This window comes from Orbicella franksi, chromosome 13 (assembly GCF_964199315.1).
Source record: "Orbicella franksi chromosome 13, jaOrbFran1.1, whole genome shotgun sequence".
NCBI classification, from domain to species: Eukaryota; Metazoa; Cnidaria; class Anthozoa; order Scleractinia; family Merulinidae; genus Orbicella; species Orbicella franksi.
The window spans coordinates 15,444,045-15,466,762 of record NC_138157.1 but is presented as its reverse complement, the minus strand read 5'-3'; the positions used below and the strand labels follow the sequence as shown (position 1 = coordinate 15,466,762).

The following is a 22,718-nucleotide window of genomic DNA, read 5'->3' as shown; positions in this document are numbered from 1 at the left end:
TATCATAAAAGCCAGAGCGAAAGACAATTTACAAATTATTAAGATTAATAGACCAAATTGATAGACCGAATTTTTCATTCGGTATGAACTGCACTACAATATTTTTTGGGGGGGAACATTAAGCATCGCCAAGTGTTCACTTTTTTTGTGCTATGATTAATTCACCTGTACGTTATGTTTTGTTCTTTGTTTTGGGAACCGAATTAACTAGGTTTAACTACAACTTTATTTTCTTATACGCAAGAATAAATTACTTAGTCTTTAGGACACAATTTGCAAACTTGAACCGCTTTTTGTTTTCGTTATAGATTAAAATGTTTAAGCACCGGCTAAGCTAGGAGGAAAAAATGATTGAAAACGCGGCACTCACCTTTTGAAATCTGCACAATAGCAACCGGACGGACCAAGACTATTTCTACACGGTGGGGAAACCCATTCATATAATTCACTCTCATGAATGACACGTACGTGTGTAAACTAACGTAAATTAGTAGAATTCTACAAGCACACTTATGCAAATGCTACAATCTGATTGGCTGAGCTACTCGAGCTACTCGAGCTACTCGAGCTACTCACTATCGACCATTAGTGTAAATCAATCAATCAATCAATCAGTCAGTCAGTCAGCCAGTCAATCAATCAATCAATCAATCAATCAATCAATCAATCAATCAATCACTAACTTTATTAACGCGTCAAAATTCTAGCTCAAGGTAAAACAGTAAGCTAATTGGGGACACCTTCACTAATAAGTGGTGGTGGCTTTCGGACAATTTTCGTATTTCTATTTAGTACTGAATAGATTTTCTTATAGACGTCTTCCTCGCCGTCTTCGCCATGTACGCACAAGGTACCTTATTTATCCAATATCTACCGAAAGAGGAAGATTGGGTACCACCGTAATTCAGCGAGCATGTTTTGTGACATCAAAGCGTACAAGTGCAGCTGCTTATGCGAGGATAACTGCGTTCTGTTGGAGGACTTAAAAGAAATTAAGTACTACTTGAAAACTCTGTTAGTTGTATTAGTTGTAATCCCCTTTATTTCCTCTTAGATGATAACTATATAACACTACAACTGCTTAAGGTGGCTCCATAGGGTAATCATTTATGGCGTTGCGCCCGCAAGTGTTATGTTTTGAATGCTGTTTTTGCATTCGCTTTCACACCCAGTCCTTGCAAACTTATTACATGTAATAACGAATGATTAAAGTGTTTTGCTATCATCTCTGTTAAAATTTTGGGCTTTAGTCTTGAATTATAGATGCCCAAACAAATGTGTTTGTTACTGTTTGTGTGGCTTTATTTGTGATTTTCTTCAATTTTCTTCGGTGAAATTTTCCAAAATTTTTACAACACATCGCTTCCAGCGGGATACGAATTTTAAACACGAAAAAAGTAGGGTTTGTCAAGACAGTTTTTTTCGATTTTTTCAAATTTATGTCCTTTACCGCTGCAAAAAATCTGGTCTTATAGATTTCCCTGAAAAACGAGCTCCGTCTAAAGTAAAATATTTACAACCAATGGGCCAAATTTTACGAATTCCACCGAAGGAAACGCGAGAAAATTCACTATCAGTTGTGCTTTTTGTGCTCATGTTGACGTCAGAAAATATCCGAAAACACTGACGTTTTCCTTCGAGCGCGCGTAGATTACTTGAGCTTTCATCCTCAGCGCGCGTGCGATCGTTAAACTATAGAGAGCCACCTTAAAACTATCCAAAAAATAACTCTCGCACGCGTTGCGTGCCTATGTTTTCGCAATACCAACAGTGAATACACACGTACAGCGGAGTTTCCTCTTAAAAGTCGCCATGTTTGCTCTTTACTCCAGGATGCTCCATTCATTGTTTATTTTCTTGTCGAGTAAACGATTTCGATCAAAGAGTAGTCAGACTTTTCATGTGCTGAAAGGCTTACTCGCACACTGTGGAGGAAGAAGAAGGGTAAATGTGCTAGTTACCTCACAGATATCAAATGGGCAATAAGTTGATAAAGTCACGAAGTCGAACGAAGACCGATAAACCAACACCTGCCGCTTTTCCGCGTCAACCAATACAGCCATTGAGAAGTACAAGCTCCGTTTTCTCTAATTTCCCTCGGGTCATCGCTGAGTTGCGCCACCATCGCGGTTCTGCTGCTGGAGAAAGCGAAGAAGAAGAAGGAGAAGGTTCTGATAGCGACGAAGAGGTTCACTGTTGTGTGTTTGCACCTGACGATGAATCTGTTCTCGTCACCTGCTCGACTCCAAGGCCTTGTGGGCCTTTTAGCCCTGTCATAGGAATCGGCCATTTGAGAGTGTTTGATATCAATTCGAGTTCTTGCACGAAGGAAGTCATCACTTTCCATTCGCAAGAATGCGATATCTCGAGGGACGGAGAACTTATTACTTTTCTCACAAACTCCGGACGAGGGGAAGTTGCACTTGTCAAGCGAAACAGAAATTCCCGCAGTGGAATTGCAGATCGAGTCGATAAATTCCAGCCTTGCTGTACAGGCATGACTGGCCAAGCGCTTTCTTGCAAATTTTCACCCGATGCCAGACACATTGTGAGTGCTGCTTCTTTAGATTTTCATAGTATGCGCGAGACAAACGAGTTGAGTTTGTGGAACGTCAAATCGATGCAAATCGAAGCCAAGGTAGTTCTGCGCGATGTCACAGATTTTTGTGGATTTGTTACATGTTGCGAATTTTCTCCAGATGGCCAGTACATCGCTGTGTCAACATCTAAAGAACAGCTTTGCATCCTGAGGAGCAAAAATCTGGACGTTGTGACCGTTTTAAGGAGAAGATGTAGAGGAAATATGTGCTGGAGTGTTTTTAATCCGACGTCCAGGCACGAGGTGCTTGCGTGTTGTTTACAGGATGGACGCGTGGAAATCTGGCGCAAATTGGATATTCAGTCTGGGGCCTGTGAACTGCGATATGTTCGTGAAAGAGAGCGTGTGTCACGTGTCAGGCTATACTCTTGTCAGTATTCACCTGATGGCCAAATGCTGGCAGTTGGAACATCAACTGCCAGCATTATTATGCTGAATAGTGACAGTTTAGAAGCACTTTTCTATCTGGACAGTAAAACATCACCAAGCCCTTTTGCACCCAGACACAATGCTACTGTGCACTGCATCACATTTTCAAAGTCGCAACAGTATGTAGCAGCTGGTTATAGTGATGGGATGGCAAGGATTTGGGCTATGCCCATAAGGTTTGATTTAAAGCATTTATGCCGAGTTGTCATCTTGCATCATGTACCGGCCAGTAAAATCAGTTCTCTCCCAGTCCCCAATGGTATTAAGACATACCTTCTGAACAGGTGTGATAATTAAAACTATGTCCATAAACATTGTGGCTATATTACGATACTGTTATTCAACTGGGACGGGTTGTTCGAAAGCCGGTTAATACTAACCCAAGATCAAAAGTTAACCAAAGTATCAATTTTTCTTGTATAAAAATGTTTTTCATTGCTTATGTATTGTGCAGTTTAAGATTATTAAGGAGGGGGTAAACATGAATTTAAGTTTCATTGCTTATGTATTGTGCAGTTTAAGATTATTAAGGAGGGGGTAAACATGAATTTAAGTGGGTTATGGAACACCACCAGACAGTTGAACGCCCCCGAAAGGGCACCCCAGGTTGGTGGACAACTGTTTGATGTACGTCTATCAATTTTTAACTCCAAATTCTAATTTTCAAACAAGACCAATTCTTCAAAATTTCCTATTTCCATAAATTTAACTAAACCTTTGAGAAAAACTATTTATCTCCAAACATAACTAAAAATCACCAAAAAATTTACAAAACAGCCCAAAACATAGATATGTGGGGTGAGCAGAGAGATTATTGACTGCTTGAACGAGATATTTGCATTAAAACCATAATACCCAGCCAAAATATTGCCTTCATGTAGACCCCTGCCTTAAAACTCAAAACTGAAAGACAAATAATATAAACAGAAAACCTCACCAAAAAGTTACAAAATTGAAATCAAAATTCTCACTAATCCTGGGTTAGCTTAATCGTGTTTTGAACAACCTGGCCCTTTACAGTACCATTTCACTGTGAGTTAGAGAAAACATGTGAAATGCAATAATGTTTGATACCATGTCAGGTTGCCATTTACATGGTCTTACATGAAGTGAACAGTTGGTTTATGCTTTGGGCAAATGGGGAGCAAATACCCCAAATGGAAATCCAAGATCACCAGGATCATGGTGCATCAAAGGACCCGAAAAATGCACTCTAGGCAAGGATTCTTCGGTTTCTTTGTTGAATGTGTGATCTTGGATTGATCTGTTTAGTAAAGATTTGGGATTTTCCCAAAGTAATGCACCCCAAGTCAGTTGATGTGAATTACTCATACATGTGTAGAAGTACACTGTTTGAATTCTTTGTACATGTAGAATATTTGTTTATTTACACTATAACATTTACTGGAAAATGTACAGAGAGTTGGTTTTGACATTCAACTACTGGTACATGTTGCATTTTCTAAGATTGTGCTACATTGTATGAACCATGTCACATATTTCTGTACTTCCTTTCTGACAATTCTCTGATTAGATTTTTCCGAATTTCTTCAGGTTTCAAAAACTCTTTGGCCTTGTACACAGGTTCCGTCATACCTGGGCAAACAAATATCACTAAATTAATAAAAACCAGAGTATCCATCAGTGTAAATAAAATCTGCAGTGTATAAATAAAATTTGTATCACTAATCAACTGGTAACTGTCCTGCAATTTATTGTTAAATGCGTGACCCTTAAATTCCAGATTTATAAGTAGAGTGTTTTTTGGCAGGGAATTAGAACAGGAAAAAATCTATCTTGGGAACAACTCATGAAGTACATGTGTATGTATGACTCCCAGGAGGAATTAAACAAGCGACATGTACACCAAATGTGGGGCAAGTTTACCAAATATGATAACTTAACACTTACCCAATAGGCCAATACACTCAAAATAATTAACAATTATTGGACGAGGTTGTCAGTGGTGAGCAGATCATTTATTTTCTGAAGCTGAAGGCTGAGGCAAATAATTGATCAGCGAGACACTGACAAATCACGACGTTTTGCGACATAACCAACTTCAATAATATTGTTGTAATGTAAAAATGTAAATCTTATTTATAGTGGTCATGCACTTAGCTATACAAGCAACTAAGCTTAGCTAGTTTACAGGCATGCCACTGAAACAAGGAAACAAATATTTCAAATAAACGTAACATAGTTAAAAATCCCAACTGGCAGGAGGCAGACCAGTTGGCTATTAATTGAGAAGCGTGACCAAGGATTTGAACTCAGGACTAATGAGAAACAAAACTCGCGAGTGACAGGGTGGAGGACTTGAACCCAGGACCTCTGGATTACAACACCAGCATCCTAAACCACTCGGCCATGCTGCCTCCGTAATGGTTTTATATATAATAACAAATTAATATTTTAAATAACAAATTAATATTTTAAGAGGAGGCCTCCAATCACCTAGAGGTGATATTTAGGAGGGTCCTCTACAAAATAAAAGTCTAAAATATATGTTTTATCATTCAATCGCCAAGTTTGTTTTCATATGTTAATCATTCTGACAGCTCAGGGAAGCAATATGCCATTTTTCACACAAGAGCTTGGTTACAATAATTATTACACATGAACAGAATAATATTTGTAGCAAAACACATTTAGATGGTATTAAGAATGAGCAGACCATTATTTGTAGGCTGTTATTTGCACTCTTGTCCAGTGAAACAGAAGAAAAAATGCATCAAATGATAAATATTATTATTAATAGTACACTGTAGGAAGGCCTATATGCACTAGATCAGGGATAAAATGAAAGGAATTTTCCACTTTTACAGAACATGTAACATGTCAGATATCTATTGAGTATTCTACAAAAAAAATAGACCATAGACATGTATAATTCAACATACACTAATATCATACAATGTAATGTACAAAAACGTTCAATCAGTGGTTATAAATAATCTTACTGTAACTGTAGCAGTCAAGACAATTAATAGCCTTAAAAAGTTGATAAAAACATTCACCACAGTTAGCAAAAGCAATTTTTTACTTTTGTTGAGCATCGTGAATATTTTTGTTGCCAATATCCGTTAAATTTGCCATATGATTCATTAATGTGGGCACGTGGTAACACAAAATACAAAACGTCTTGTACAGGGAGGGGCTTGCAGTTGGTGAAATTACAGACCACATGTGTTAGGATAAAATAATATATCAACATTCCAATATGAAGTTGTACAAAGTCATGTACCTATATATCAAATAAACTATTATAGATACTTTAATACTGTACCTAACATTTCCATAAATGTTTGGGTGACACTCTCATCCCAGGTGGCTTGAAAGAAGCACAAGCCAGCAGGAGTCAAATGGTTGTTGTGATCAGAAAGAAACTTAGCTAAGGAGAATGTACGACTGGTGACATCTCTGTTGAAAACAATAGTTAATTACTGGTCAGTCCACATTACAGAATAGTTTTTATCTGCTACTTGGAGGGTAAGCATCACTTACATGTACTGTAAGCCAGGCACATGTAAATGAAAGTACTCTGGATTACAGATTGAGTGGAGTGCAGTTTGAGCACAGGTAGAGGGTGTGTTGTGTTCTTTGACAAACATGAATCTCACAGAAGGGGTGATGAATGGTAAATGTGAGACTGCAAGAAGGCGAGACTAGCATTTTTGCCAGCCACAGGCATTTTGACTTCTTCGACTGCGAGACTGAGACTTCAATGTGTCATAAATGCGAGCTGCAAACAAACAAATTGATAACAGTAAACAAATCAAATTGGTACTTCAAGGCCCTTAGCTTTTCTTAGCCTCACAAAAAAAGAGACTCGGTGGTCTACAGCTTTTTAAAAAAATCAAGAGCGAGATGCACAAAAACGGTTACAAAACAAGACTGCACAACCTGTAAAATTCAATACAATGTTGTGATACCCGTGGTTTTTGAAGGACCATTGGCCACTCCTTACAGTATCTCTGTTTGTCCAGGAGTAAACTCTTTACAACTCTTTACTAACTCCTAGAGCACTCTCCAAACTTCTTGTAACTTTATAACAGAGCATTACTGTTATACACATGTAGCTCTACATGTGTACAGTCACACACATTTGCCTGTTGTGTTCACCTCACTGTGCTAAGCTTGATTCACAGTCTGATACGTACCTTCCATTTCTACAGAGGTCATTTCCTAGATCCAGTTTACCACTTTGTTTGAGCAAACAGAAAACAAATCTATGAAATCCTGTTCCCTGGGCTGGCATTGGTGGCAGATATTCACAGAGAACCTCACCATTAGCTATTCTGGAGCCTGGAATATTTCCTCTGAACAGAAAGAAAAAGGAGTAAATATACAGGGGCGTAGCCAGGAGAGGGTTCCAGGGGTTCTGGAACCCCCCTTTTGGATTATGAAAAATAAAGATATTATTTCAAGAGGAAAAAAGTATCAGAATCCCCCTTTCGAAATATAGTGAGACGAGATTTTCATTTTTGAAGAACAACAAAAGAAAATCAATTTAAAAAGGCATCACATGCTAGATCACAGGTTACAATATTATAAGGGTACATACTGTAAGTTGGACGGATCATACGAGCCTCCTGTGTATAGGAGCGTGAAATGTGGAACTTTTCCGTTGGCGGCGCAATTGGCTAAAGGATCAAGACCTACCCAGCAGTGCAGGTCAGGCATTAGAAGAATGCAACCATGAATTCTTTCCAAATGTACATAAGTTGCTGCACATCTTACGTAGGTTGCCAATTACCTCTGAAGAATGTGAGTGATTGTTCAGCACATTGCGGCGATTGAAAACTTATCTGAGGGTGACCATGACCAGTGTGCGAGAGTCTGGACTTGCACTAATGAACATCCATTATGGTAGGCAAATTGACATTGGTGCAACAATGACATTTTTGCGAGGTCCTTGCAAAAATGGCAATTGTTGAAATTTGTGCTCGGAATCAAGGAAACACCATTTATGAAAACCCAAAATTCAAACATTTTCCGGGGGAGTATGCCCCCGGACCCCCCTAGTAAAGAGCGCCTCCGTCACTCAATTGTCAATCAGGCAAGCAATATACATTAGGAACCTGTCTAAGCAAAAAGGCTGGCTACACCCTTGATGTATATTTAATAACAAGGCTTCTTAGTAATACAAAGTATGATTCATGATGCTTTCACAAACCACACAATGTGTTTGAAGTTCATATCCTATATTAAATAACAAAACATGTTTCAGATAAAATGTCATCCATTGTCAGTTGTACAAGATTACCAATTGAAAATGAGCAATAAATAATTTTAATAACAAATTATGCGTGATGAAAATAAGAATAATTAAGGATTATGATGCAAAACAGAAAAAAAATGTGATAATGTTACACTAAAATAGCACAGTCAGACTAACTAATATGAAAGGGATAAATTAACTTGGAAATTAACTTGTACAATGTACATGTACAAATAATTGCTTTTAATTAATGATTGCAGTACAAGCCACAATATTGTGGTTGATGACTCACATCATCCAGTGTAAACATTCTGTATCCTTGTCTATCAGGTTGCCATCTAAAAGCAAAAATATGTTCATATAAATAAAAGTTAATACTCCTTGGAATAGCTATTGATTACTTTTTCTTGAAATGACATACTTTTTATGCTTAGTCTACAGAAATTTTACAGTATATATAAAACTTTATATATTTATAAAAAAATATGCACCGATCTTGGTCTTGAAACCCATTTCAGGGGGAAAAGGTTGGGAGAGAAAACAGAGATAAATTTAGGATTTCTGAGGACAAGAGCTAGAAGCAGGTCAAGGAAAAAGTGCTGTGAAGTATATATTCACCAATAATTATTGCACATGCAGCCCAGAGGATGGGAAAGTAATGTACAATGTACAGTGTGTGAAATTGGTACAAAAATGATGTGGAGAGCAGAAGCATCTGGTCCACTGTCTTCCCCCCTCCCCCTCCTCCCCCCCCCCCCCCCCATCCCATTACTGAAAGCTAAATGTTTATACCTGGATTAGAAAATACAAGTGTCCAATGGCTGTCTTCTGAGCAGACATAATTGACAGTTGGCTGACAAGAAGCCTATGACAATAAGAAAACTGTGACTAAAACATATCTTGATCTTGGACAATCACTGCACATGTTATATTTGATTTGTCCTAAAATAATATGACATTTTATTATATAGTTACAAGTGTTTTAGTGGAAAATACACCACTTTATGAAACTACATTTGTGATGTGAGTGGTGGACATGACTGTATTTCTCATATCTTCATGTGTGACGAAAGGATATTGATGACGTCATTTTCAGCTTTTTTCACAGTTCTTTGTACAGACAGTCAATGAAAATGGCAAGCAATAAATTCTTCTATAGTCAGAAAAGAAAATTACATGGTGGCTTGTTAAAAAACCATTGATAGTTCACTTTCTCGCAGTGCTTGTTCATAAAAATACTGTTATTTCCTACCATGTGACATCCTCTAAATAATGAGAGAATGATTTTTCGTTCAAATTGAAAGTATTACTAACAGTAACATTTGACCCTGACCTGAGAAGGTGTTAAAAAGTTTCCATTATGCACGTGATCTGTCTCCCCAAATGTAACTGACATCCTCACTGTTGGTGTGAACTCTTCCCTATTGAACATGTGCTCAAAGATGTCATAATGCCTCGCAAGCTTTGTTGTTATGGAGAATTCACTCTTTGACATCCATTCCTTTCTCACTGTGTCCAGTGGTATGAGTACTGTTGAATTCAAAATCCCCTTACACTGTATGTCATTATAAGCTTAACACTATTAGTTGATTGTGTAAAATGCATATTAAAGGGCACAGATCCCAATCCAAGAATGGAGAAGGGAGACGTGGAAGAGGAGTGAGCAAATGCAAGTGGTGCAATCTCTTCCTTCTGGACTTTTCGGTGAGCAACTGAATTTTGATCATTTTGTAAAAAGCCAAGAACATGTTATACTCATGGGCTTCAGAGTTGAAAAAACGTACTGCACAGCTTTCTGTGCATCCCCAGCCCTACTTGCGGGCTCGGGTAATAATGCAGGCTGCAATGGTGGAAAGATCGGTGGACTGCTAATAAGCAGTAATAAGGTACAGTGTACAAGGATTTAGTTTGGTTGATTTACTTATACTTGGGCAAACATGAATTTTATCGGCATTTCACTGTTAAGAAAAAAGCCTCCCCCTGCCAGCTGAGAGGCTCTCTTGCTTATATACACTGTATTCAGTGGGTTGCTTATACAGATTGAAGCAACATGCAAAGATGGTTTGTTGAAAATAATATGTCTTTGTATACTGTAGGGGAAAAAAGAGTTCGGAAACCTTCTTAATGTTAATTTTAACCAAAAAAACTGATTCTCCAGGAAAACAATGCACCAGGTTTCCATTAGTGACATTAAAATGTTGCTGCTTACCTAGAAAATCAGGAAAGCATATAAAGTTCGTAACTCTTTTTGCTTACACAATCAACTAAATTCCTACCAAGTTTTCAAACTTGGGGCCTGGCAAACACACCAAAACTCGCATATACCTATTGCATTTTTCTGCTCTGAACTTATGGGCATAATGTACAAGTTAGAGAGGTTTATGTTAAAACACTAACATTCTCCTTGTCGTGCTACTTTTTCCATGGCTGGATCTTGCCTGTTTTTCTTGTATATTGCTGACTTCATTTTCCTGAGCTCCTTCCTTTTTGTTGGCAGCTCACCATCTTCCTGGGATTTAGGAGCTGACAGAAACATATTTTAAGACATCACCTTGTAATTGACTACATAACCTAACATTGATCACAATTATCTCATTCAGTAATCGTTGGATGTTGTCTGAGCCTTAGGTGGAATATTTTTCCTTATCCCTGATGATGCCGTAGATCCGTGAAAGTTTTTTTTTAAACGATTTAAATATCAATTTTACAGTAGTGTAAGGCCTCAATAGAACCTTTTAGGTTTTTAGAACGTCTTATGAAAATTTGTATATCAAACCTTTTCACTAATAGGAGGGTTTTGTCCAAAACCTGGCAAATGTGGAAAATTAATTAAAATGTCTAATTATTTACATATACTGTGTATGTGGGTATTTCAGAAGCAATCCTTTAATTTATTTCCTTCTAAACTGAATCTGTCATTTAGGGAGATTTACTAGTACACCAAAGTTACATATATAATACATGTATACATGTATAAGAACTGTTTCTATGAAAAAAAGTCTTTGACAGGCCAAACGACCCATACATCCAGAGCTAATCCCGGTTCTGTAACACCAAGCCCCTAGGAGTATTTCTTCCCAAACAAAACCTAATATTGGAAATTACAAAGCTAAACTTATCCCTTTAATTTCCCAAAATTGGGAGTAATGTATTGGAATGTTTCCCAACTTGGGAAAAAATAGCCCCATCATTTTCCCTTATCTTGGGGAAAAAAACCCATTGGATTCCTGAGGTTGGTATTTTAAAATAAGTATGCATTTTTTCCCAAACTGAACCCAGCAATGGGAAAACGTGACCCAAACTTTAACCAATCCTTTCCCAATGCAGGGATTTCTTGTCTCTTTAATTTCCCAAAGTAATATTGGGAATAACATGTTGGGACATTTCCCAACTTGGGAAAAATAACCCCATTGTTTTCCCATATTTTGGGAAATAAACCAATTTCATTCCCAATGTTGGTATTTTAAAATCACTATTGCATTATTTCCCAAACTGAACCCAGCATTGGGAAAAAGTAACCCAAACTTTTACCACTCCTTTCCCAACAGTGGAAAATCTTGTCCCAATCATTTCTCAATAATGGGAAAATTTCCCAACATATTCCCAGTGTGGGAATTGCAAAAAGTTTCCTGTGTCATTCAGTGTAGTGTTTATCCCTACAGATTTTGGAAAGCCAAAGAGATCAGATAGTACGCAGCTCTTACAAGGTCTCTCCTGATTGGCTCTATCAAACAATCGGAAACAATAGGGTACTTAAAATTCAAAATGGCGGACGATAATCGCGAAGCGCGAAAGTGAACAGAATGAGTTGTTTTGGAGCGGTATGTTTTCCTCTTCAGTTTTTAAAACCCTGGTAACGGTTAATCTATAAACAAAGAATTATAACAGGTTTGCATCGCGTTTTCATTTTGGCGTTTTTGCGTTTTAAGCGCAGATTTTCTCCAAGCATTACGCGTTAAGAATTATTGAAGCAGATTATTTTCCACGAATTATCAAACAACACTAAATATTAAACTTATTTGCACGTGATTCTTGCAAATGTTACCAGAAGTATTATTTTAGTTTAAGTAAGCTTACATTGTGAGTACAAACATAGTAGAATTTTAAGCTATTATTTACCCCATGTAACTAAATGAATAATATTCGATCGCATGTGGTGTTTGGAGGTTTTTATAAAATAATACATTTCATCAAGAATCAAACGCTACAAAATGTAAACAGAATTTCCAACACAATTCTAGTTTAAACCCCGCTTGTTTTAAAATATATGGCATTTTCTCTGCAGAGGGTGGAACACCAACTTCATTAAAGTTGATGATTAATTTTTCATCAAAGTGTAAAGCCTTGCTCAATCCTCAGGAATTACTTATCACTTCAAAGAACATCATAACAAAATAAATGCAAACAAATAATATTAAATCAAGATGGGGATCTTTTATAAAGTAGCTAGCCAAGTTTTTATAAGGCTTTTAATTTACCAGATCAGTAATTTTTTGTCATTTATGGTGCTGTCTTGTTGGAGAGTTACATCAAAATCATTGAAAATCAGCTTAACTTTTCACAGGGTTGTAACACCTGGTACAGCTTTCTGTTCATGAAATCATTCTTTTGGACACCTGCATAAAAAAGACGCCTTCCTTTTATGGATAATTTACAGAGGCAGGTCCAGAGATGTTCAGGGAGGATGGGTGAGGGAATTTTTTCAGCCATAAGGGGGGACCTACCCTTGGTAAATATAGGCAAACTCATTGCTGTGGACACCTCTATGATAAAGACACCTCCTTTTCATAGATAATTTAGAGAGGCAGGTCCAGAGATGTTCAGGGGGGGGGGGGGGGGGAGAGGGTGGTTGAGGGAATTTGTTCAGCCATAAGGGGAAACCTACCCCAAATATTGCTCTAATTAGCTCTAATTGTACTGATGTTGAATACTTTCTTCCACTGATGGGTCTGTTTGATCAGAGTGACCTTATTAATTTTGTTCAGATTTGACTGTCTATTTTACTTGTTATTTAATTTGTTTAAAGCAGTTTTCGATTGAGTGTTGTAAAACCAAAACCAAACAGTTACTTACCAGTGAGACTAATCAGCCAATCTAAAATCATTTCAAAACCAAAGCCAAAGTTATTGCCTGATTACTTTTGCCACTCAATTGAAAACCACTCTATTATATTTAATATTTAATTTGTTTTCTGGTTCGGTCTCCTTTTTGTGATCAAATGCCCTTGTCCCTATGTACTAAGCTGGGCGTTAACGAAGGCATTTTCTCATGAATACTGAAATTAGGTCAAGTAAATTTGGAGTAACTTTGTACTGTTAAGTTTGATGCAATGAATTAATTTTAAAAATGTGAAAAGAAACCAAGGTTATATAAACAAAGCTGCTTAAGCTTAGCTTTCAAACTGTTTATTCTAAACAGAAACCTGATGCAATTTTAGCAATTCATAGACATAATGTCTCAGCAGAACAAAACCTAAGGTGAGCAGTAACATGATAGTATTCAGTGAGGGATGTTCCACAAGTATTTTGATGTCCATTATTTCCAATATTTTTTATAGCAAATTCCCTTGCACTTTCATTTGGCACGATTTTTCCCACCAAGTTCTGTTTCAAATTTAGTTTCTAAGGTTTCTGACATGGACAAACTAGTTTCATGTCTCCCAGTTGACTCTGGTGCTCTGGGGTTTGAGGGATTGGATATGAGGACTTTGCAGATGAGCACCCAGTTGAGGATCTTGGAGGATCTCCTTTCCTTACTATCACCACAACTCCATCCTCAGGACTATCTTAATTTTTTTCTCACTTTATCATCATCATCTGCTCTCATCACGTCAGTAGGCACATAAGGCTGCCATGGTCTCAATCCAACACTGTCCTTTTTGCGCACCTAGCCTTGTTACCTTTCTCAATTTTAGTGGATGTTTTTAAAATTATTTGAGGGGAGGGGGTGTATACATTGTTCATCAGTCGTTGATTAACTGGTGGTTGTCGAGAAGTTATTTTCAATTGGCAGTTGTAATGCGTTTAAGTGGCCGACACCATTGTGGACAGGTGGCTGTTGTGAATGTATGGACTGTCCGCTGGGACAACAAAAAGTGAATGTTGTTAGAGAGGGGGCCGTTAGAGGAGGTTCAACTGTAATCATGCTGTTGTTTGGTGTTGTAATTGCGCCCTGAACACCTCACTGACTGACAAACAGTGTCAGGTACTTTTCCATGTCGATGTCGGTTAACGTATTCCAGTACTAGCTCTACAAATTAAATTCATTAAATTGCAGTCCAACCTTTTCCAGCAATTCTATCTTGGATTGTATCATTTAGTTTCCTGAGAATTTCATCCTTTCTGAGAATTGGATTGATTCCAATTACCTTTAACCTTTTCCAGTGTTTCCACCCACTTGTTTCTTAAACTGTCCTGTGTTTCTTTTTGGCTTATCCAAATGATCCGACAATACCAGATGAAAGTTTTCCAAAAGCATGCATGCTCCCTTTTTAAAAGTAAACCAAGGGCATTAGATAATCTCTGAAAAGAGAGCTATAAACCATTCACAAGAGATTCTGAGTGTCTCGGTTAGAGAGAGATTTTCGTTTGCTTCGCTATGATGGCAGGCAATTTAAAGCAGCCAGACAACACAAAGCTTAGAAACATTTAAATGCCTAGGGTTGTCCAGGTGCGTCAAAAAGCCCACCAAAGTACTTGATGGAAGTCGAGTCAAAATAAATATAATATAAAACTGGCATAAATCAAGACAAACATGAAAGACAAAAAAACACAGTATCTTTAACACTTAAGAATAAAAAGCAACAATATCAAAGAATGACGTTTCGATGGCTCCATGCCATCATTCTCAAATTCAAATAAGATACGTTATGTGAGTTCGTTATATAGTGAATGTACATGTGAAGGTCTCAGTGCATATGATTAAGAGATAAAAATAATCGATGAATAAGAATAAAAATACCAAGCGTGGTGCGCTTGAACTGTCAAATAACTGTCATTGTTCATTAACGAACAATGCATTGTTTAGGAATACAAATGTGATCTGTGCGACGCAGATTATGTGGGCTATACATGCCGACACCTATTTCAGCGCATTAATGAGCATAAGCATTCTGTCATTGGTAAACACCTGCCGGACGTACACAATCTGAGGAACCAAAAAAAAGAGATCTCCGTGACCAATTTACAATCCTCAAGAAATGCCGTCGGAAACTGGATTGTTTAATTTATGAAATGCTCTTCATCAAAAACAAAAAACCAACACTTAACACTCAATCTGACTCTGTTAAAGCAAAACTTTTTATTTGACAGTTCAAGCGCACCACGCTTGGCATTTTTACTTTTATTCATCGATTATTTTTATCTCTTAATCATATGCACTGAAACCTTCACACGTACATTCACTATATAATGAACTCACATAAAGTATCTTATTTGAATTTGAGAATGATGGCATGGAGCCGTCGAAACGTCATTCTTTAATATCGCTACTTTTTATTTATTTTTTTTAGTTATTAGAATCTTTAACACTATTTGAAAAATACAGTAAACACAGTCAACTATTAAGCGGTCACCCCTTATCAAGCGGCCAGTGTAATTTATCGAAGTCCCGAAGTTATTGTTAGTAAACGACTAGCCTACGAGCAGGCTCACCTTTGAGTCGCGCGCGAGCGGCAAAGAGCAAAGCGATCCGGCGAGAAGGAGTCTGGTGAAGAGGAGCCAAGCGCGGCTTCGCCGCTCAATTTCGCGCTCGTGGCTAGGCCGCGCACGCTTGTCCTTCCTGCCGGATCGCTTTGCTCTTCTCCGCTCACGCGCGACTCAAAGGTGAGCCTGCTCGCAGGCTAGTAAACGACTGCGAAAAAGTCCTTATAACCGGCCACCCCTATTAAGCAGCCACGGCCACCTTTTGGTCATCCTGATGCCGAAAGCCGGAGAGCGACCATTCAAAATTTAATACATGTATGCAGTTTGACGAAAAGGCGAAGAAAGATGGTCGTCTGGATAGAAAGTGATAACTAATAACATCATCTAAGCACACATTTATCATGATTGTCTTGATGTGATTCCATGTCCATTAAACAATTAACAGTGTACGAACCCCTATAAAGGTTATTCCCCAGTATTACATTGCGCATCCCCACTGCGCATAATTTCACGCTTGATTAGCGCGCGCGCATTAAACAATGGCGGCTTTTTCTTTACGGCTGGACTTCGGTATAGAGGTAAATCGTCATTTTCTCACAAACGAGTATGGTGACCTATCATTTTTTTCTGTTGTTTTGAATTGAGTAATAAATTTCTCTGTGTAAAACAAATATGGACCAATTTTCAGTGTAGAACAAAAAACAATTGTCGGAAACGTGAATTTAACAAGCAATCGTGACTACAATCATAGTGCTATTATAAGGATTTATTGGGTATAAACAAGGTGCTGTTGCTCCTAAACCAACATGGAGACCCCTCACTTTTATTTCAAAAGGTAAGTTCCTATAATATAAACAATCAATAGGCAAAGTTTCACGAAAATGTCAGTGCAGGTTCTATTTCAGTGGAATGACCTTAAGCTACCTTAATTTCACAAATAAACATGAAGTAGTCGAAGTAATTCTCTCATCCATTAGCCACAAGTCTCCCAGAACAGATGTCTGCAAAGTGTTAGGGAAAATGTGGACTGAAATAGCATAAAAGTTGGATTTTTAACGTTTTAGGAGTTATCTTTGAGTGGAAACCTGTAGAAATAGTACACTAAATAATTTACCTTCAGCAAACTTATAGCAATTTTTGACAGTATATAACAACAAATAACCATTTCCATTTGCCGTTAACCCTTTAAATACAAACTACGCATATATGCATAATTAATGGTCGTGCTCTTTGTACCACTTGTGACACCATCAATTTAAATGTCATCAGACATTCTTGATAAGCAGATAGTAGTACTAGGCTAGGCCTTTCCGCACAATGGTCAGGTTTAGATATCGACGACATCCGACGTCGCAAATCGAAAAATGTTGTCAGTTTTGGTGCAAAAACGGTGGTAAAATGGTCCACTACACCTATGATTGATCAAGGTCCATTTCTAGGCTTCGCCCGTAATTAACATTCAACTTTTCACGGCAGCCAGAAAGAACATACAATGCAAAAGGTAGCCAGTGTAAAAGAACCAAGAAAAACAGAAAGGAAAGGGGCAACAAACAAAATTGAGAACGGTTAATGGCAAAAAAAAAAAAAAGAGTCCAAATTTTGGCTTATGCGCATGCCCGGAATGGAAATTTTGCTCAATTTTGTACCTAATCTTCGAAAAATTTCTCCTTTTAGTAAAAAAAAAAAGCTTTCTTAGCAAAACTTAGGCTTATTTAGCGTCATGGCAGCTAAAATACCTGACTAAACGGTTAGAAACGGTATTTTTTGGCGAAAGTTTGGCATTCAAAGGGTTAATAGAATGAATGTATTTTACGCTAAACAAACTGAAATGATTAAGCGAAAGAAAACTCAATTTTCAATTTTTGTTGTAAATTAAAGTTGGCTTTACACAGCTTTCTAAGCTGGGCGTACATTCTCTAGATGAATGGACATTGCAAAACACCTCTCTAAAGACCACTGAATCGGCTGCCAGGGACACAAGGGCAACAAGGACAACAGGGCAACAAGGGCAACAAGGGCAACAAGGGCAACAAGGGCAACAAGGGCAACAAGGGCAACAAGGGCAACAAGGGCAACAAGGGCAACAAGGGCAACAAGGGCAACATGGGCAACATGGGCAACATGGGCAACATGGGCAACATGGGCAACAAGGGCAACAGGGCAACAAGGGCAACAAGGGCAACAAGGGCAACATGGGCAACAAGGGCAACATGGGCAACAAGGGCAACAAGGGCAACAAGGGCAACATGGGCAACATGGGCAACAAGGGCAACATGGGCAACAAGGGCAACATGGACAACATGGGCAACAAGGGCAACATGGACAACATGGGCAACAAGGGCAACAGGGCAACAAGGGCAACATGGGCAACAAGGCAACAAGGGCAACAAGGGCAACATGGGAACAGGGCAACAAGGGCAACAAGGGCAACAAGGGCAACATGGGCAACAAGGGCAACATGGGCAACAAGGGCAACAAGGGCAACATGGGCAACAAGGGCAACATGGACAACATGGGCAACAAGGGCAACATGGGCAACAAGGGCAACATGGGCAACATGGGCAACATGGACAACAAGAGCAACAAGGGCAACAGGGCAACAAGGGCAACATGGGCAACATGGGCAACATGGGCAACATGGGCAACATGGACAACAAGGGCAACAGGGCAACAGGGGCAACATGGACAACAAGAGCAACAAGGGCAACAGGGCAACAAGGGCAACAAGGGCAACAAGGGCAACAAGGGCAACATGGGCAACATGGGCAACAAGGGCAACATGGGCAACAAGGGCAACATGGGCAACAAGGGCAACAGGGCAACAAGGGCAACAAGGGCAACAAGGGCAACAAGGGCAACATGGACAACAAGAGCAACAAGGGCAACAGGGCAACAAGGGCAACAAGGGCAACAAGGGCAACAAGGGCAACAAGGGCAACAAGGGCAACAAGGGCAACAAGGGCAACATGGGCAACAAGGGCAACATGGACAACATGGGCAACAAGGGCAACATGGGCAACAAGGCAACAAGGGCAACAAGGGCAACATGGGAACAGGGCAACAAGGGCAACAAGGGCAACATGGGCAACAAGGGCAACAAGGGCAACATGGGCAACAAGGGCAACAAGGGCAACAAGGGCAACATGGGCAACATGGGCAACAAGGGCAACAAGGGCAACATGGGCAACAAGGGCAACAAGGGCAACAGGGCAACAAGGGCAACAAGGGCAACAAGGGCAACATGGGCAACATGGGCAACAAGGGCAACAGGGCAACAAGGGCAACAAGGGCAACAAGGGCAACAAGGGCAACAAGGGCAACATGGGCAACAAGGGCAACATGGGCAACAAGGGCAACAGGGCAACAAGGGCAACAAGGGCAACAAGGGCAACATGGGCAACAAGGGCAACAAGGGCAACAAGGGCAACATGGGCAACAAGGGCAACATGGGCAACAAGGGCAACATGGACAACATGGGCAACAAGGGCAACATGGACAACATGGGCAACAAGGGCAACAGGGCAACAAGGGCAACATGGGCAACAAGGCAACAAGGGCAACAAGGGCAACATGGGAACAGGGCAACAAGGGCAACAAGGGCAACAAGGGCAACAAGGGCAACATGGGCAACATGGGCAACAAGGGCAACAAGGGCAACAAGGGAACAAGGGCAACAAGGGCAACATGGGCAACAAGGGCAACATGGGCAACAAGGGCAACAAGGGCAACAAGGGCAACAAGGGCAACAAGGGCAACATGGGCAACATGGGCAACATGGGCAACATGGGCAACATGGGCAACAAGGGCAACAGGGCAACAAGGGCAACAAGGGCAACAAGGGCAACATGGGCAACAAGGGCAACATGGGCAACAAGGGCAACAAGGGCAACAAGGGCAACATGGGCAACATGGGCAACAAGGGCAACATGGGCAACAAGGGCAACATGGACAACATGGGCAACAAGGGCAACATGGACAACATGGGCAACAAGGGCAACAGGGCAACAAGGGCAACATGGGCAACAAGGCAACAAGGGCAACAAGGGCAACATGGGAACAGGGCAACAAGGGCAACAAGGGCAACAAGGGCAACATGGGCAACAAGGGCAACATGGGCAACAAGGGCAACAAGGGCAACATGGGCAACAAGGGCAACATGGACAACATGGGCAACAAGGGCAACATGGGCAACAAGGGCAACATGGGCAACATGGGCAACATGGACAACAAGAGCAACAAGGGCAACAGGGCAACAAGGGCAACATGGGCAACATGGGCAACATGGGCAACATGGGCAACATGGACAACAAGGGCAACAGGGCAACAGGGGCAACATGGACAACAAGAGCAACAAGGGCAACAGGGCAACAAGGGCAACAAGGGCAACAAGGGCAACAAGGGCAACATGGGCAACATGGGCAACAAGGGCAACATGGGCAACAAGGGCAACATGGGCAACAAGGGCAACAGGGCAACAAGGGCAACAAGGGCAACAAGGGCAACAAGGGCAACATGGACAACAAGAGCAACAAGGGCAACAGGGCAACAAGGGCAACAAGGGCAACAAGGGCAACAAGGGCAACAAGGGCAACAAGGGCAACAAGGGCAACATGGGCAACAAGGGCAACATGGACAACATGGGCAACAAGGGCAACATGGGCAACAAGGCAACAAGGGCAACAAGGGCAACATGGGAACAGGGCAACAAGGGCAACAAGGGCAACATGGGCAACAAGGGCAACAAGGGCAACATGGGCAACAAGGGCAACAAGGGCAACAAGGGCAACATGGGCAACATGGGCAACAAGGGCAACAAGGGCAACATGGGCAACAAGGGCAACAAGGGCAACAGGGCAACAAGGGCAACAAGGGCAACAAGGGCAACATGGGCAACATGGGCAACAAGGGCAACAGGGCAACAAGGGCAACAAGGGCAACAAGGGCAACAAGGGCAACATGGGCAACAAGGGCAACATGGGCAACAAGGGCAACAGGGCAACAAGGGCAACAAGGGCAACAAGGGCAACATGGGCAACAAGGGCAACAAGGGCAACAAGGGCAACATGGGCAACAAGGGCAACATGGGCAACATGGGCAACATGGACAACATGGGCAACAAGGGCAACATGGACAACATGGGCAACAAGGGCAACAGGGCAACAAGGGCAACATGGGCAACAAGGCAACAAGGGCAACAAGGGCAACATGGGAACAGGGCAACAAGGGCAACAAGGGCAACAAGGGCAACAAGGGCAACAAGGGCAACATGGGCAACATGGGCAACAAGGGCAACAAGGGCAACAAGGGAACAAGGGCAACAAGGGCAACATGGGCAACAAGGGCAACATGGGCAACAAGGGCAACATGGGCAACATGGGCAACAAGGGCAACATGGGCAACATGGGCAACAAGGGCAACATGGACAACAAGAGCAACAAGGGCAACAGGGCAACAAGGGCAACATGGGCAACAAGGGCAACAAGGGCAACATGGGCAACAAGGGCAACATGGCTACAGGGCAAGAGGGCAAGAGGGCAACAAGGGCAACATGGGCAACAAGGGCAACATGGCTACAGGGCAAGAGGGCAAGAGGGCAAGAGGGCAACATGGGCAACAAAGGCTACAGGGCTACAGGGCAACAGGGCAACATGAGCAACAAGGGCAACATGGCTACACGGCTACCGTGCTACAGGGAAACAAGGGCAACAGGGCAACAGGGCAACATGGGCAACAAGGGCAACATGGCTACAGGGCAACAGGGCAACATGGGTAACATGGCTACAGGGCAACAGGGCAACATGGGTAACAAGGGTAACAGGGTAACAAGGACAAGAAGAGCAACAGAGCAACATGGGCAACAAGGGCCACATGGGCTTCAGGGCTAAGGTCTACAGGGCTGCAGGGCTTCAGGGCTTCAGGGATTCAGGGCTTCAGGGCTTCAGGGCTTCAGGGCTTCAGGGCTTCAGGACCTCAAGGTTAACATGGGCAACAGGGCAACAGTGGCAACCGTGCAACAAAGTTAACATGGCATGGGCAACAGGGCGGCAAAGAGGGCAACAGGGCAACAAGAGCAACAAGGGTAAGAAGGAAACATGGCCAACTGGGCAACAAGGGCAGCTGGGCAAATCTTGATCCTTACTTTATACCTTTGCATGAAGCGTTTTTTATTTCAAGAAAGAAACAAAGAACTTCAAGGCTAAGCTAACTTAAATCAACCTATTCATTCGATCTACCTTCTTAATATCCTTTCCCATCGCAATTTTTTACGTTTCCTTCTATATTTATTTCTTGGTATTCATTTCTTAATATATTTTTAATTAATCCACTTCTTGTTGATTATTTTTTCATCCCAAAACTACGTCGACCAATCAGAGCGAACCTTGTAAGAGCTGCGTACCGAAAGATATTCCGTCTCAGTATATTTGTATCAGGGTTTACAAAGCAGTGCAAAGTCTACATTCTTACACGTAGGTGGCAAGTTGTAATATATCTAGAGTTTGAAATTGAAAAGGATAATTTTATGCTTACAAACAGAAGACATGCACAACAGCCCATTCCACTTCCTAAGGGCAACTTTACGAGATGTATTATTTTCTAGGAGTTGTGCTTTCTAGAGAACTCCATGTATAAAGGCATACTTACCTTCTGTACATGCGCTACGTGTCCTGATTTCAAACGTTTGCCTCACAAGACGCGAGGGGAAAGGAAACATTTCCTTTGAAACACGGAAAACGCACCAACTTTTCGCCATGTTGACCGCCATATTGAAAATGTTCGCTGGTTGTGCACATTGCGGGCGCGGTGTGGGACCAGATCCCCCACG

At 40.9% G+C, this 22,718-nt stretch overlaps 2 protein-coding genes across 2 annotated transcripts; one reads left to right on the top strand and one right to left on the bottom strand.

The window, feature by feature from the left end:
• Positions 1–930: 930 nt before the first annotated feature.
• Positions 931–3,327, top strand: LOC145465298 (uncharacterized). Its single transcript, XM_081449075.1, has one exon. The coding sequence runs from the start codon at positions 1,976–1,978 to the stop codon at positions 3,323–3,325; it is 1,350 nt and encodes a 449-aa protein (XP_081305201.1). The 5' UTR covers positions 931–1,975; the 3' UTR covers positions 3,326–3,327.
• A 1,184-nt stretch (positions 3,328–4,511) lies between these two features.
• Positions 4,512–22,660, bottom strand: LOC145465299 (large ribosomal subunit protein mL38-like). The gene is made up of 8 exons (XM_081449076.1): positions 22,538–22,660; positions 10,650–10,775; positions 9,586–9,782; positions 9,045–9,117; positions 8,545–8,590; positions 7,192–7,350; positions 6,318–6,451; positions 4,512–4,624 (listed from the first exon to the last, which is right to left on the bottom strand). The coding sequence occupies exons 1-8, from the start codon at positions 22,656–22,658 to the stop codon at positions 4,521–4,523; spliced, it is 960 nt and encodes a 319-aa protein (XP_081305202.1). The 5' UTR covers positions 22,659–22,660; the 3' UTR covers positions 4,512–4,520.
• Between the last annotated feature and the right edge of the window lie 58 nt (positions 22,661–22,718).

Coding starts and splice junctions, on each gene's coding strand:
- LOC145465298 (XM_081449075.1), top strand. CDS start 1,976: ATGGGCAATAAGTTGATAAAGTCACGAAGTCGAACGAAGACCGATAAA.
- LOC145465299 (XM_081449076.1), bottom strand. CDS start 22,658: ATGGCGGTCAACATGGCGAAAAGTTGGTGCGTTTTCCGTGTTTCAAAG. Junction 7,351..8,544: donor GAATGTTTACACTGGATGAT/GTGAGTCATCAA, acceptor CTTTCTGTTCAG/AGGAAATATTCCAGGCTCCA. Junction 6,452..7,191: donor GACCTCTGTAGAAATGGAAG/GTACGTATCAGA, acceptor TGTTTTCAACAG/AGATGTCACCAGTCGTACAT.